General features: G+C 40.0%; 1 protein-coding gene across 5 annotated transcripts in view; it reads right to left on the reverse strand.

The window, feature by feature from the left end:
• LOC124555728 (ATP-binding cassette sub-family B member 6) overlaps positions 1 to 17,546 on the reverse strand; it is a 144,974-nt gene that overhangs the window by 20,622 nt on the left and 106,806 nt on the right. For all 5 annotated transcript variants that reach the window (XM_047129748.1, XM_047129745.1, XM_047129747.1 and 2 more), the window contains exon 12: positions 459 to 573. In XM_047129748.1, coding sequence (XP_046985704.1) covers positions 459 to 573 — 115 coding nt within the window. The remainder of the gene's footprint in view (positions 1 to 458; positions 574 to 17,546) is intronic.

Here is a 17,546-nt window from a genome sequence, read left to right on the forward strand (position 1 = left end):
GAGTTTAACCTATGTGGACCTCGTTTTATGCATTGTGAAGTTTCCATGTGCTCAATGGTCTGTTGACTACCCCTGCCATGTGTTGTGTTTATCCTCGTGCACGTCTCTACATGGTTTCAGACTTTCTGCTTCCCTGTGCATTGACTCGCATGGTGAGTTTTCATTCCCACTTGCGAGGCTCTGTTCCCTGGCTTGCTGTCGACCATCATCGGCCTGTTCAGTACCTTATGTAGATAGTGCTGCTTGGTGGTGGTGTCACACTTCTGCAGAAACTAAAGATACGCTGCCCTGCCAAAAACAGTCATTCTTTGGACTGACTATGAAGAACTATATGGTAGAAGAACCGTTTATCAGTTGTTCATATCCCCCCCCCCCCTCTCTCTCTCTCTCTCTCTCTCTCTCTCTCTCTCTCTCTCTCTCTCTCTCTCTCTCTCTCACTCACTCACACACACACTTACCTGTGTTTCATAGCCATCAGGAAACGAAAGGATCCTTTCATGGATATCTGCTGCTTTTGCTGCTGTTATAATATCTGCGTCATTTGCACCAACTCTTCCATACTGGATATTGAACCTAAAATTTCAAGCACTAATTAGTATCAAATATGGCCAGTAGCAAGAAATGTACTGAATAATTTGAAGAAATATTGCAACAATTAGAGAGTAAATGACTTCTTTGATTTATAGGCCACCAAATGTCCAACAAGACAAGCTCCTGTTACATCTAGCATTTTTCCACTTTTAGGGGAATGAAGAAGAAGATGCTGAAAATGAAACGATTTTTCCTGCCTCTAACACTGTCAGGAAATTTTTATAATAGTCATGGCAGAAATGAAATTATAATGCTCTCTTATAAAAAGAAATTGAGATGGGAGAAAATGTAGAGAAAAAGAAGAGATCCAGAATGAATTTTTCACTCTGCAGCAAAGTGAGCACCAATATGAAACTTCCATGGTCTCAGGCTCAGTCTGGCACACAGTTTTAATCTACCAGGAAGTTTCAAAAGAATAGAATAGATGTTCAACAAGGGAGGAAGATAGAATAAGTGTACAATGAAGTATGAGAACAGTGGGTTACAGGATGGAGAGGGGTTTAAAAAAGGGGGATGTAGTTCTCTGAAGGCCCTCACCTATTAAGTACACCAGATAACCCTCATATTTTACAGTCACATGTATTGTTAAATGCTTTTTTATGAGATTAGTAAAAATATTACTATTCTAACTATTTTACATCAATATATTAACATTTTGTAATATTTTCATGTATTCCATATAAGACTGATGTTTTAGAATATGCACTGTTTGTAGAACTTTGATTTAATTCAACATACTTCCTATAAATGGGAATATGTGGACATTTGTGTTTAAAATATTTTCTTGCTCAAATTGGTTTTAGATATTGCACAAACAGAGAGAAATAAAAACTATCAAAACTCCTCTGTAATGCAGCAGAATGTCAACAGCTGAAATCAGCACAAGGCTGCGTGACTAGTACGGGCTGACAGATACAACACCCTGGATGAGTCAATCACAGTAAATGCAACAGTGACTAGCTGAAATACGTATGCTTGTTAAAGGAAATATGTAGGTGCGCGTAACTTTCCCAGACATAAGGATATTTCATTGAAGTGTCAGAGTCCACCAGTGTACTGTTAATACTATATTCGAACATTCCAGTAATGTTTCTCCTACCCATTTGTATTAACTTTTATGTATCCACATTTAAAGTGAGCTGACATTCATTACACCAAATAGAATATATGTCTAGGTCACCCTGAATCTCCCGACGACAACTCGACAGTGACATTTTTCTGTGCACGACAACATTGTTGGCAGATGGCGCTCCATAGTGCTATGTGGTTGACTTGAAATGCAGTCACTCCTGAACAGGGAGTAAACGACCATGGCTCTGCATGCTAGTAAAAGTCTTTTCCAGGTACTTCCTATCCAATTGCTGCGTTCATTACACTGTAAAAGCTATTTTTGCTTATGCACCTTTAAGTGGAGTGAGTCATGCACTTAACATTTCCTTTAACAGGTATTTGAGCTAATCATTTTTGCATTTAGCACCAAAGATGAGCAATGTTCAGTGATCTGTTTTTTGTTGTTGGAAGGTGTATCAGGGGCCGAAATTCATGGAAGACTTTACATCTTTCGGTGTTTTGCTACAACGGAGTGACTACGAATGGATTGAAAAATTCTGAAATGGTCGCACAACTGTTATGCACGATGAAGGAGCCGGATGATAGTTTACTGCCACAAATGAAGACACCATTGAGTGTTCACATGAAATGATTCTCTTAGACAGACAATTAACTATTGACAAAGTGGCACATTGTCTGCAAATTAGTCACAGTTCTGCCTACGAAATCATCCACAACAGACTTGGGTTTCATAAAGTTGGTGGAAGATGAGTCCCATAACAACTCACACAGTTGCATAAACAAATGCGCTTTGACATCTGCAAAGAACATTTGGATCGCTATGGTAACGTAGGGGACAACTTCTTAGACAGGACCATTACTGGTGACAAAACATGGATCCGTCATTACAAGCCGGAGAGTAAACAGCCGAGTATGGAGTGGAAACATCCAAATTCACCGTGCAAGAAAAAGTTCAAGGCCCAGTACTGGAACATTATGTGGAGAGTGGCATAACAATAAACAGTCTATGTTACAGTGAGATGCTTACTGCCAGGCTAAAGCCCGCAATTTGAAGCAAACACCGAAGATTGCTGTCAAAAAGGTGTTGTGTTGTTGCACGACAATGCCCTTCCGCATACTGCTGGCCTCACTGCTGAAATGCTCCAGAAACTCAAATTTGGATTGCTGGATCATCCTCCATATTGTTGCGATCTTGCCCCTTCTTGCTATCACTTGTGTGGTCCACTCAAACAGGCATTAAGAGACCACAGATTTGCCTTGGACAAAGCAGTGAAAGAAGCAGTGCATTCCTGGCTCGCAGGTCAACCGAGGACCACCTTTTATAAGGGCATCAGGAAGCCTGTACAACGATGGACAAAGTGCGTTGAAACTCAAGGAGACTATGTCGAAAAATGATGTTCTTGTATGTTTCCTATTTCATTACAATAAAATTTTATAACTACTTTGCGGATAGTAATTGACTTAGCCTCATACAATTGCTTGCAGAGTAGAAAGCAGACCAGACAGTGCATACATTGCACTCATTGGTCTGCTATGTTGCTGTATTACCTATGTTTTGATGGTTTTCCACAGAAACACTTTCAATGTTAACCTAGAAACGTACAGACATTCTTTATGTATTTTTTTCAGTGTTGAAAGAACACAATAACTATAAACTGCAGTGGAAACTCCTTTTATAATATAATCAAATACTGTGTGTCAGTTAAACAACTACACAATTTTTGTGTCTTTTAGCATTCTCCTAGAAATCGTTACCACTTCCAGTGTCTTGTACTCTTGTGGCCACATTAGAGGTTCCTCCTCGTATTGGGGATACTTTCTTCTAACAAACTCCCATATATTTCTGTTGTTCTGCCAGCTCTACGAATGGTGCAGTGCACTCACAACTCACAATCATAAAAACAATGTGACTACAGAAGTAAGTCCACAGCTGTCACATTAAGGCGACAGAGTTCGTTATTGTGTCAACACCCAAATGAATAAATCTATAAATCTATGTTTCTTGAGGAGGAGGAGGAGGGGGGGGGGACCTTTGAACTAAAATTGTTTCTAGCACAGGAGTACTATATTTCATTAAACATTTAAAAAGAGGGATGCTCACTTTTAACATATGAGGAGGACATACTGAAAAGTAATGCCTCAGAATTTTTCATGTGAAAACTCAAAGTTTTTCAAATAAAAACAAACATTATTAATATTCTACATCTTTATTGTTCATGTCTATACATTTGCAGCCCTCTGCCACTGGAGGGCTTCAAATTTTAGCACGCAACATGGCAGCATGTAATGTAATTATGTTAGTGCACGAGAAACAGCACGCTGCAATAATGTTTCAAATTCGAAGAGTTTGTCCACACACCGAGCATCCTCTCCTTCAGCATGACGATGCCAGAGCACACTTGAGTGTTGGGACACCTGCAACATCTTATGCCTGGGGTTCACTATTATCAGTCATCCTCAATAATTCCCAACTTGGGTCCATCCAATTTTCGTCTGTTTCCATACCTTAAGGAACGCCTTCAAGGCACTTCACTTTGATAGTGACTACGCAGTGCAAGCTGTGGTGAGATTCACAGTCATTCTTGAATGACAGTATCAAGAAACTTGTGTCTCATTGGGAGAAATGTGTTCGTTGTCAGGGTGAGAATGTTGAGAAATAAATACGTAAAAATGAACAATAAAGATGTTGAATGTTAATAACATTTGCCTTACTTAAAAAGATTTAAGAGGCTACACATAAAAAATTTTGGAGGCATTACTTTCCAGCATGCCCCCATAAATTGAGTGATACCACTTACATTGTACTGAAAAATCTTTTGTGAGCAATATCTTTGTTATATAGTATCTCTTTTCATTGCAATTACTAGGGACCTAAAAAACTCATTTGCTGTAAATGCAAACCTAGATGTAAATTTTGCCTCAAAATCCAAAAACACAAAATTAGCTAATAAACGCAGTTTCATAACAGACTTTATCCAAATGAACCATTTTATCAGAGATAATTTAAAACAGTCTTTTCTGTGTGTAAATATTGAAAATTTAACCACATTTTGGTTAATAGTATTGCACGACAGGCAAAGTCTCACTTTGAAAGATACTGTGTGCAAGAAAATAAAAAGCTCACAAACAAAACAATCCATCAGTGTACTCGATGCTCTGTAGCCATATCAACTGTGGGAGGGTGACCCATATCTACATGATACACAGCACATAATGCAATGTAGGACCTAGCAATTTAAAATAAAGAGACGTGTGTGTTTGTCTGCTTGCTAAAGTTCAAAAGTTGCTGTAGTGGCAGGTGTTTTAAACTGTGGTTGCATCAAATATTGGTAGAGGTCGCGCTCCAACCACTTTGTTTACAACACTGCCAACCTCGGCCAGCAATTTCAAGTAGCCTGTTATTGAATGGTTTGTGTTGTGTGTTGCTCATCATTTTTATTTCTTATTTTGAAATTACAACTCTCATAATGACAGAAGATATTAGTGATCCTCATGGCCATGTGTCACTTCTGCTTTCACAGAAACACACAACATGAGGGTAGATGCTCACCTGTGACAGGGAGGTGGGGCCATACTGATCGAAAAACAAAACCTGTCAATGTATTTCGAGCATGCTGAAAGTCATCCCTTAATGGGTTCATACAGTTATTTTTGCTTATACTCCTAGGCTAAATACCTTTCAATTCTATCTGTAGCAGTTACAAATGCCCATGAAATATCAGCAGCAATGTTCTGCTGATCTTGTAATAATCAAATTGTGTAGGGGCAAAAAGAATAATGTCAAGAAACATCTTAATTCAGAAAAGCACTCTATTCACTGGTGGGTAAATAATAATAATAATGATGATGATGATGAAGATAAACACTCATTTGTTGAAAGCTTAAATAGAGAAAAAAGAAGAAAACAAGGAAACACCATTTTGTAAAGAAATTGTTGAAATTTTTACAAAAGCAAACATTCCAATTGAACAGCCCAATCTCCTTTTTTTTTTTTTTTGCAGTCAAATTTGAAGCACTAAGGCTTTGTCTTTGGGCACATAGCCTATTTCACCAAAATTAGATGTGAATTTCACCAATAATAGGTGCTGTATTTTCAGGTGACTAATGAATATTAATGCTTGTGTGTTTATAGTGAGTAAAATTCAGTTCCATTATGTTCAATACTTCGTTGCCCCACAATTCATTATTTCAATAGATGATGGGTCCAGCAGTGCAAGATAAACCATATTTTCGTGAGAAATTTGTGTTGAGTATGCAATCGCACTACCTGACGTTATCAAGGAAAGTGAGTAGCTACCATGACATTAGTACTGTCTGCTGTGGTTCCACTACTAACTCGGTGCCGATCCTCTGATGGGATTATTACAGACTCTGGCATATATATCAGCCCATGGCCAGCCTAAGCCAGTGCCGATGCACTGGCGTGCATGTCACAAGTGTTATCGTACTGCAGAGAGTGTTAGTCTGGTGTGCTCTACAACTGTTGAACATTTACCATTTCTTATGCAAATGGCACAAGGTGATCGAGAGCTAACAACATGTATATTACATGTAGTGTATGTGTCAGTGAATGTAGCACTCACACCAGCCACTATTACAGTCTTCCAACCATTTAACGAACAACATGAAGAGCGAGATGCTTACAACTGATGGTTGTAGCTATATTTTTCAGCTTGTCAAATTCCTGATATGGAAATACAAAAGGTCATCTCAAAATATACATAAAATGTAATGTAAAAACTAGGACTGTTAACAAATCCATCAGAACATGAGTTGCTAGAATGTTTTCTTTATTGCAAGAACATTCTCCTATACAAAAACATATTATTGCAGCCAGGTTATAATTCTGACAGCACAAAAAGGACCTCTATCAATCATATGCAAACTGGGCTGCCAATCAACAAGGATTACGTATGAATTCCAAATTTAAATGTTTGTGTGGAACGGACTACATAGATACACAAATGTGGACATTACAGTGCAGTTTATGCTCGATTCTGGATGGAAGTTATGTGAATAGTCAGGCTCATGAAAAAGTCAGTGCAGTCCAGATTTTGATTCTGGTGGAAGATGATGTCACGGAAGTCACATTCTCCAGCACAGGTTATATGTGACATCTTGCTCATGCCACTTCTGGTGTGTATGTGGGAGGGGGGGGGGAGGGGGGGGGGCACCTTCACTGTAGCCCAGCAGTGCTTCTGTGCCACTGCTAAACCTGTCCAGTTTCTTAAGTTTAGGGTCACCAGTGTTGCAGGCAGCCAACACAAAACTTTGGGCACACATGCATCATTTGCCTTTTCCAGCAGTTCCCAGTTTCACTTCACTCTTGTAGTAAATTTTCTGGTGATAGCTGACTCCAAGGTGGACACTGTTTGTGGGACTGACTCTTTTCACACTTTGGGATTTATTATGGCTCATGAAACAGCGCATGCCATGCAATCTGAAGGGCCTTGCGTCACCATAAAGATATTCTGAGATAAACAGGCAAAAATTTTCTCACCTGAACTAGGGAAGACACCTGGTTTTGAAGCTCATGTCACTTATAAAGTGATGGCGGCCCAAAATTCTTTCAGAAGCTGTCTAGTGCCCTTGGCTCTTAAGAACACCGTCTTAACTAGAGCTGCATAGGCTTACTCATAAAGACATGTTAACACCTATTCCCCATACTCAATGGGCAACTCTCCCGGTCATGGAACACAAACTCAACTGCACCTTAAGACTTTGTGGTGACTTCAAAATAACAATAAATGTGCAAGCTGAAGTGGAGTGTACAGAGAGCTGTATGGAAGATTAGTCTATCCCAAGCAAAAAATTATTTGTTGTTAAAAGAAACTACATTTTCTTGTGAGCTATGGCTAGGCTTGGGTTATCTGGTACCAAATGTTCGCTGGATGCCAGCATCAACTGATGCCCTATTCATGTGCCTGGGCACACTCCACTCGCACGGGTGGCAATGCTGATGAGACCACACTTCCAGAACAAGCATATATAGAAGTAGCAAACCAATCAAGGAGCTGGAAATGATCACATGAAGGCCAGTTGCAGACTGAGGAAGATGGTTGGGCCTAGACGTCAGCCTCTTTCATCAGCTGGCTCTCAACCTAAACAGATGCTCCTTTCCCATCCTCTCAGAAACCAGATCCACACACTGTCTGTGACCTCCCTAGACACTGATGTATCCCGCGATTTCTAGAAAATGAAGCTGGAAATTGTCCAGTTTTACCATGGGATCTTTCTGTTGTTATTTCAACCATCCTCACGAACTGGACACCCACAGATCTGGACAATCTTTCCATCAGCCATCATGCACAACTTGTGTCAGAACTTGGGATAGTTCACAACATTTGGTCCAGTATTACGATTAATTATCCTCCGAAGATGGTGGCCACACGAACATCGTCAGTCGAGAGCTGCGGACAGCATATCATTTTAGCCAATAGTCACAACATTAGAGTGCTATCTACAGTCAGTGCGACTGAGCAGGGCTCGACCTCATAGTGACATATTTTACCATCTGCCACAGGCATTAGATGTGCCTATGTGCACAGCACTATGTATATACACATGTGGGTAGCAAGTGCCATCGGCCCTGACTTGGCTCTCCCCTGCGACAGTGGGAGGCTTCTTAGAGCCAGCAGTCACTGCCAGCACACTGTCTGTGATGCATGCCACACCATCCCATGGAAAGCCGCCTGTGCCGATCGCTGTCTGCACCAGCATTGTGAGGGGCCTGCGGCCTTTACGGTGGGTCAACACCACATCACATAGCCACTGTGGAGCCAGCACTGCCAGTGCGTCACTGTCGATGCTAACCCCATTCACTCGATGCACTGTCATCACGTCTACACCCACCACCTCCACACAGTGAAAATTAATACAAGTGTTACAAGCATTGCACACTCATTTGTTGCTGTCACTTCGCTAAGAGTACAGTGAGAACATTGTTGTGGACAGACACGAGTTTCAATTTCTGTGAGAATGTCAGCCTTCTCTCAGAAGTTTATCATTCAGTAATTGCCTTTTCCTAAATTGAAACCATGTCTGATCTGCATTCTCAGCAACAAGAAAGATAGGAACCTGCTACCGAAAGTAAAAATGTGAATCCCGTTGCCACTTTAAATGAAGAAATTAATAGGCTCACTCTCAGAAAAATTCAGTTAGAGGAGTAGTCTGAAGCATTGAAGTATCGAGTGACTATGCAAAAAGTTAGTAAAAACTATTGTAGGAGCCCCTAAGAAATCCACAGGTAGTTCCATTACCTCTCTCTGCCTGCTACTGTAAACAGTTTCCCTGCTGTAACTTTTATACTCACCTATTCTAGAAAGACTAATGGAAATATCACTACTTTCTTGCAAAGTGCCTGTGATGCAGTACACACTTGGTTCCTAACCACATGGATTCTTTTTAAATGTAAACAGGTTGAAGTTGTCAGGATATGCCCCTACATGCATCGAACCAGTAAATACCTTAAGAGATACAAAAATATTCGAAGTTTTGGCACAAGGGTTATCAGAGCACTACTCAGATAAGAGAAGACTTAGTTACTGCAGAGGCTGTTGTCCACACTGTGGCAGAAACAAAGTGAGGACTTCAAGGCTTTTGCCGCACAGGTATACAAATGGTTTCGTGTCACTGGCACATATTGGTATCAGATGTGAAACGAAATGTAGCACTAATTGAGGGGGCTGAACCTAATGCTATGGACATATTCATTAGGGTTAGTATAAACCCACAAATAGGTGAGGTTAAAGTGGCCTCACAGCCTCCTTAGATGAGGCAGTAAGGTTAGTCTTGCTGCACAAAGAGGCAGCAAGATTTGTGTCCATCTCATTGTGTAGTACCAAGCTGCACAAAGTTTTTAAAAATGACACCCACTGTCATCACTGTGAAAAACCTGGATATCCCACTGACTGGTGTCAGGCAATATACTGTCCACACTGTCATGAAGTAGGACACATTAGCAGTAGCTGTCCCCAGATGAGAGGGCAGTACAACCAGCAGAGTAATCCTCTGCAAAATTATAGACAATATGAGGGACCTCATCGGTGAAACAGGAAAGGGGGGTGGGGGTGGGGGGTGGGTTTGGTGGCAGGCACTCAGGCTCTGCCACCAAATACCATCCCCATGAAATTTACAATCCTTACTGTTATGAGGAGATATACGAGGTGGAAAACATAATTTTAGAAGGAAAACTTCATAGGAGGGCTGTCAAAGTTGTAGTTGATACCAGTGCACAAACTACTGTTTTGTTTCTTTCTCATAGCTATAAGCAGTTGCCGAAGCCGGCACACTGCCACATTAATGGGCTAGACAAGGACCTAATAGTACCGGCAGGAAAATATTTTGTGAAGCTACAAATTAGTGGTAGCAGTTACCAATTTAATATGGAAGAAATGAAGTGAAGAAGGGATTTCGATGTAACCTTAGGGAATGATTTATACATCAGCTTCAGGACATGGTAAGATTATATGACGCAAACTGCTTAATTCAGTGTGGTAACTCACTGTTTCGGCAGTGCCCACACCTCACAGTGATGAGGAGCTTGCAAAGAAAGAAACATTTCGCAGATTTCCACACAACCATGAACTTGGATATTAAAAACCATCACTACCGTTGCAATCAGCAGACGGCAAGAGAAAGTTCTCTGGATTGACATCAAAGCCCAAAAAACTGCTGAATCTGTCTTTTTTGTTGGTCCATTTAGCCAAAATTATGTTCTCGACAGGTTACAGATTTGCGTGAAGAGAGGTAATAGTACAATGGAAGCAGTAGGAAAGAAGTTTTGTGTTCCAGGATGTATTAACTTTGGTCAGGGAGGAATGGATATACCCCTTGGGACAATTCTTGCAAGTTTACAAAAGATTGAGGGGAAAAAGTTACAGTATGGCAATCAGTATAGATGTGGGGAAAAAGAAACCGTTACCTGTAAAGAATGTGAACAACTGCACCATTCCCTATAAGTTAGTTGTATGAGAAGTTAACTCACCTACCTCAGTCAAAGCAAAATTTATTATACCCAGTTTTAGAGGGTTTTGCTTGGTTGTTCAAGGAACAGCAATATTTGCCCTGCTGCACTACAAAATTCCAACTGGAGATGCCAGGCCAATACAAAGAAACCATACAGAATTACTCCTCATTTACAATCAGTTGAGGAGGACACTATCCAAAATCAGTTAGTAGCAGGAATAATATAACCTTCAGATAGCTCCTGGGTTTCACCAATCGTGGTTGTGCCAAAGAAATCAATCAATGGTGAAAAGAGCTATCATCTACGTGTCAATACGGGAGCTGTAAATAAAATAACCACACCTGATACTTACCCTCTACCTTGTATTGATGAAACACTAGACAGAGTAGGGAATTGTGGGTATTTTGCCAACCTTGATATGCAATCTAGCTACCACCACATTCCAACTGCACCCCAAGACCGGCCAAAAACTGGTTCTATGGTACCCTCAGGGTTGTAAGAGTTTTAAAGCATGTCCTTTGGTTTTAGAAACACTTCTGTCACCTTTCAGAGGTTCGCTGACTTGTTGGAGGACTAGTCTACTATGCCTCTAGTCTATCTAGATGACACAGTTATCTTTTCCAGATTGAGGGGAAAGAAGTTACAGTAGGGCAACCAGTATAGATGTGCGGAAAAAAAAACAGTTACCTGTACTAAAAAAATAAAAAAAAAAAAATAATAATAATAAAAAAAAAAAAAAAAAAAAAAGGTGAGCAACTGCACCATTCCCTATAAATTGATAAGACTTGTGGACAGGTTGACAAATGTACTGTCAAAGTTACAATGTGCAAATCTACTGCAGAGTCACAGGTTCAGTACCTGAGGCACATCACCAGTTCAGTGGGGTTTAAGCCAGACCCTTGTTTAACAGAAGAAGTTGAGAGTTTCTCAGTGCTCACTAATGCTAACGAGTTACAGAGTTTTCCAGGTCTCATGAATTATTACTCTAGATTCGTGAAGGATTACACCATGATAACTAACCAATAACTAATATGTTGAAAGAGTGTGCAGTTTTTGAGTGGGTGGAAGACAATTAGTGATGAAGAAGATGAAAGATATTTTGACAAGTTCACCAGATTTCTCAAAGCCTTTTATCTTTTCAACTGACACATCGGATTTTGCTGTTAGAGCAGTACCGAGTCAAGAATATAATGATGATGAAAGGCCCATTAGTTATGCCTCCCACCAACTTAATCAGGCAGAGATAAACTACAGTACAATGAAGAAAGAATTACTGTCTCTTGTGTTTGGAATATACTACTTCAAATGTTATTCGTGCAGAAGCAAGGTCACTGTGGTCACCGACCATGCTGCCATTTAGTGGATGTTGAGTTTCCAGGACCCAAGTAGTCATGTAACCCACTGGCCCTCAAAATTGTTGGAATATGACTGATGTGTGTCACAAACCAAGTAGATTATACAAAAACACAGACGTTCTAAGTTGGAAAGTCAGGGTGGAACAAACAGATGATATGCTGATAGGGTTGAGAGACACACAGAATGGAGCTGTAGAATATCACCAGTATGCTTCTCTTCCAGATTTTGTTACAAAGGACAGCATTTTATACTGGAAGATTCCCATTGGGAAGGGGGTAGTAATTTCTAAAGTTAGATAATTTTGGTGGAAAATCAGAAAGAGTGATATTGAGAAATATATTTGGAACTGTGTCTTGTGCACAAACCCCAAGAACCAGGACAGTTTCAGATCACTGGATTAGATATCATAGGATTTTTTCCACAAAGCATATAAGAAAACAAATGTCCTACCCATTATTGATCATTTTTTTAAAGTACTTAATCCTTGTGCCTTTTGCTGACATGGCAACAGAAATGGTGGCTCATGCCTGAGGCTATCATTACCGATCAGGGGACTAATTTCATGTCTGTCTTGTTTTTGCAGGCAAGTAAACTATTATGAATTAAGAAATGGAGAACAATGGCTTTACACGAAAAGCAAATGGCCACCTTGAACGTGTCCACTGACCTATAGTTCAGATGCCATCCTACTATGTTAACAGAACACATAATGACTAGGACACATAGTTTCTGCATATAATAGTCATACCCTTGAATCAACTAGGTATACACCCTATGAGGCGATATACAGGTGACTTAGGAACTCTCCATTCTTACTCAATAAGCTGCTGCCTGGTGCAGAGCTTGCCAAAATTAAAACGCTAACATGCTGTCTTAAAACTATCTGTAAAATAGTGCAACAAACATATGCCAAGGCTACCGCCAAACAAGTTCAACAAAGCAACAAAGGAGCTGTGCTTCCCCCTTACAAACTGGGTTATTTTGTCATTCTTTGTAACCCAGCCATTAAGAAAGGAAAAACAAAGAAATTCTCTCCCCTGTATGAAGAGCCTTATCTGGTCACATACTTAACATCTCCTGTTCATGCAGAAATTCGACTGTACCATGCTGTAATTTTTCATTTTGACAGACTAAAACCATATTGTGGGAAATGTCTGCCACCATCTGCTGTAACTGTGGAACCACCCAAAGTCAAAAATTCTGATGTAAAGAAAGCAAAAACATCCATATGCTTTACTGCCAAGGGATTGAAAATATTTCCTATTTCAATATAACGTCTTGCTGCCTACTGTTCAATGTGTATTATGGTTTTATTTGTTACTGCTAGTGACCTGTTGATTTCGATTTGAGTTGGTGCTGTAATCCGTTTTATTTGTTCTATTGTGAATGATTTTTATGTGGTTACTGATTTCATTGTACTTTTGTGTCATAAAGAAACAGATGCAGTCACAAATTTTCAATGAGAATATTATATGGTTGCACAAAGAAATAGTGTCATTTTATGCTATATAGAAAGGATAGTTTCGTAGGACAGAGTTTTTGTGAGCCGTTCTTTAAATGTATTATGTTACTATGAGTTGTAACATGTTATAAGGGTTAGCAAAGTGACAAGGACAGTGACACCTCATGCTTTTACTGTCTAAGTAGTGTGAGTAAAGTGAATATTTGTGTAATAACTGGCCGTACAAAATTAATTGAACCAGTATGTTGCTTTACAGCAAGTATTAGCAAATCAGTTATAGGAGATATGGGTGTACTGCTGATACCATGAAAGTACAACTTTTTTCACAATACAATTCATTAATCAACTGCAAATATACTTTAATTATGCATTACTGGATGCAGCAAATTAATTTGTAATCTTCAGAAGCCTACTGACAATATATATCTTTAGAACTTAGCTACAGATTTATTTGAAGCATAAGAAGTATATGACAGAAACTTACTTAGTATGGTTTAGCAGATGTCACTTTCTTCCTCATACAAGCATAATGCCATGATATGTCCCAAAACGTATATATTGTATGCGAGTATCGTAAACACAGATTGAAAATTTAGAGTAGCTGAATCACATCTATGTATCTGTTGTGCTAGGAGCAAGGAACATATATAAAATGTGAAAATTATCCCATTCCTTTTATATATTAGTAGAACTATGTGCCATTTTTTTTCGAAATGTAACTGTTATATACAAACAACAGAAAATCTAAGATGGAACATAACAATATTATGAAAAGGATAGTTGCAACTCACCATTTAGTGAAGAGTCTGAGTTGCAGATAGGCACAACAAAACAACTGCCAGAAAGTGAGCTTCTGGCCTCGATAAGTCCCTCGGCATATTTTGAGAGGAACTGCTCCTCACTACAGACGTAACGACATTGCTGCAGTTTTGTTTTATTTTGTTTTAGGGTGCAAAAACAACCAATGTCATACATACTCATATCAGAACCTTAGAACATGAAAATGAAAAAGGAGGTAAGAGCAACTACACATTAAGCCCAATCAACAGAAGGAAAGACTGCTAAAAACAGGGACTTTCTCTCGGAGAAAGGTCCATAAAATACGTCACAGAGAAAACAGAGGTCCTAAACTAAAGATTAAATATCCTTTGCCATATTGCTATGACAGATAAAAAGTAAAACATGGTCGACAGCCCACACATCATTCGCTAAAGCAACCGATAACTAAGATGACAATCATACATTAGAATGTAAGTGGTTAAAAAAGGGCAATCTGTCAGGAAATGGCGAACTGTCAATGGTTGATGACAATGAGCACAAAATGGGGGGAGATCACCACTTAACAAATGGCAGTGGCTAAAATGACAGTGCCCAATACGCAACCTAGCTAAAATGATCACCTCGCACTGATAGTGCCGAGAGGTGGTCAGCCAAGCATTGGGGCAGGTTTAATTCCCCAGAGCTCATTTCTATGAAGGGAAGACCATTTTTGATGCCAAAGTGACACCACTTGCTGACAGACAGCAGCGCAGAGATCATCAGAGGTGTTGCTGCATAAAGTCCAGCACTGGCTTGCCATTTGGGAACGACAGAGAAGAGATGGCTGTGAGAAGACATCAGTCAATCGCGACCAACCGCTTTCCAGGACAACAACACAACAGCAGTGGTCCGTGTGAGGAGGAAAGAGGCGCCGCACCTGACTGGTCACGGTCCGCAGTCCACTTGAATAGCAGCTTCAAGATTAGGCACTTGTATAGCAGCGACTTAGGACTGTCTGTATTGAAAAAGATTGCTTATTTTGTATGTCGTCCTTTGCTTCTGAATCACCTGTGTAATTCTCAAAGTTAAGTATTGTCATTACTTTTTTGTAATAAAATTCATTAAAATGATTTGTTTGAATGCTGTCTAGTGATCCAAGTAAGGTGGTTTCCTAGACACCCCATATTTGATGACTAACTTGGAAACATAATATTTAACGATGAGGCGACAAGAAGGTGAACAAATACCATAGCAACACTGCAGAGCCAAGCTGCCACTTTTTTTTGTCGTGGGCTCTTGTGGTTTGCTGGTGCCTTAATTTTACCTTGTCTTTTCTTTGCAGGGATTTATTTACATGTTATAACAGTGTCTCCTATAGTGTTTTTGCTAATCAGTGTTTTCAGGTGGGCATTGCAGAAATTTTCTTTGCTTGTGTGCTTATTTTTGTTGCTTGCATTGTCTACTTATTGCCTTTGCCTATTCCAAAATGAGCAACCAACCTCTACCATCCCCTGCTCAGGTGTCTCAGCTGCGATCGATAGATAGATACAACACAGCTAACACAGATTTTTTCAGTTTCAGATGCAGCAGATAGCAACACTGCAGAACACTGTACAGCAGTTGCTGGCAAATGCTGCATGCCCAACGGAACAGCAAGCAATACCTGTAGCTCCAAGTGCTATACCACCTTTTCGCCAGTCTAATGAAAAAGAAGAGGAACAACTGTAGTGGCTGCAACAATATGAAGCCCATGTAATTGCTCAAAACATACCATGTACTGTGAAACTACATTACTTGTTGTCAACGAAGTGAATGTAGTAGCAACTAGGTACCAATTCTTTCATTGCAAGGAAAGGTCAGCACAATCTTATCACAAGTGGGTAACAAATTTGCAGGATACAACGAGGAAATGCAAATTCACATTTTATATTCAGATGTTATGTTGCGTGTCGCAATTGTGTACAATGTAACTGATGTCAAACTTAGAGAACAGATTTTGAAACAGTCAGACCCATCATTTCAGCACATAGTGCAAATTCTAGATCACTAAGATTCAGGTGTCATAGCAGTTGATAAATTGGAGCAGTCAACAATTTGTTGGATTTAGTCGTCCCTTGTTTGCAACCAGCCCAATGGGCAGCAACAGTGCGTGCATGCGACACTTTGCGTAAACAGCTCTCTAAACAGGGCAACAGAATTAAGTCAGCACTCGGTGCTATTCACAGCAGACACGCCAAGACTGCCTATGCAGACAAGCACAGTGTTACACCTGTGGAAAGACAGGTGACATACAATCCATATGTTTGCAATAGAACAAACATAAGAATTCTGCCCATTCATACAACGCTAATCTCAAGGCCCGTGTAATCAATGCAGTGTATTCAAAATACAAATTTGCAAAACTAGCAAGCGAACAGTTTATTCAGTGCTACATCAGTCCAACAAACTCTTTGTTCATTTGCATATTGGTGGAAAATGTGTGACGTTTCAGTTGGACACGTGTGCCTCTGTTATATTGCTGAATTGTAACACATATGAACTGTTAGGCTCCCCAGACCTGTCTAGAACTAGCACATACCTGTCAGCTTATGATGGACAAGACATTCCCGTCCTCGGAAAATGTACTTTACCTGCCATGTATAGCTCGCAAACTCAAACTGTGACTTTCACTGTGCTATCATCATGCGATTGTGAGAACATATTTGGCCTTGATTCGTTTGGGTTTAAAATTCAGGTCAATGTGTTGTCAGTGACTGCATTCAATGCCAAAGACATTGTAGCTAGCTTGCTGAAAGAATTCCCTGAACTCTTTTCTGAAGGTTTAGGCAATGCTAACAATTTTGTTGCACACATTACTATGAAAGACAATGCTCAGCTGAAATTTTGCTGGGCCAGAAGTGTTCCCATTGCATTACAGGACAATGTCTCTGCTGAATTTAAAGAATTGCAAGATAGCGGAGCTATTGCACCCATAAAGCTAGTCAATGGGAAAGTCCACTGGTTTTACTCCCCAAACCTTCAGGTCGCATTCGCCTCTGTGCTGACTAAGTCTACAGTCAACCCACAAACTGTCATTGATACTTATCCACTGCCATGCCTGAGGGTATCATGGACAGGTTAGGTGCTGGTCGCTTTTCAAAAACTGATTTGCGAGACTCGTATCTTCAAATACCACTAGATGAAGACTCTCATTGTGAACACTTATATGGGCTTGTTTAAATATTTGGCAGTGCTTCTGCACCTGCCATTTTCCAATGGTATTTGGAACAGCTGACTACTCAAGTACCAAACTGTTTGAACTATTTGGACAGTATTATCATAGCAGGTTGTACACCTGAA

This window comes from Schistocerca americana, chromosome X, assembly GCF_021461395.2.
Source record: "Schistocerca americana isolate TAMUIC-IGC-003095 chromosome X, iqSchAmer2.1, whole genome shotgun sequence".
Lineage (NCBI taxonomy): Eukaryota > Metazoa > Arthropoda > Insecta > Orthoptera > Acrididae > Schistocerca > Schistocerca americana.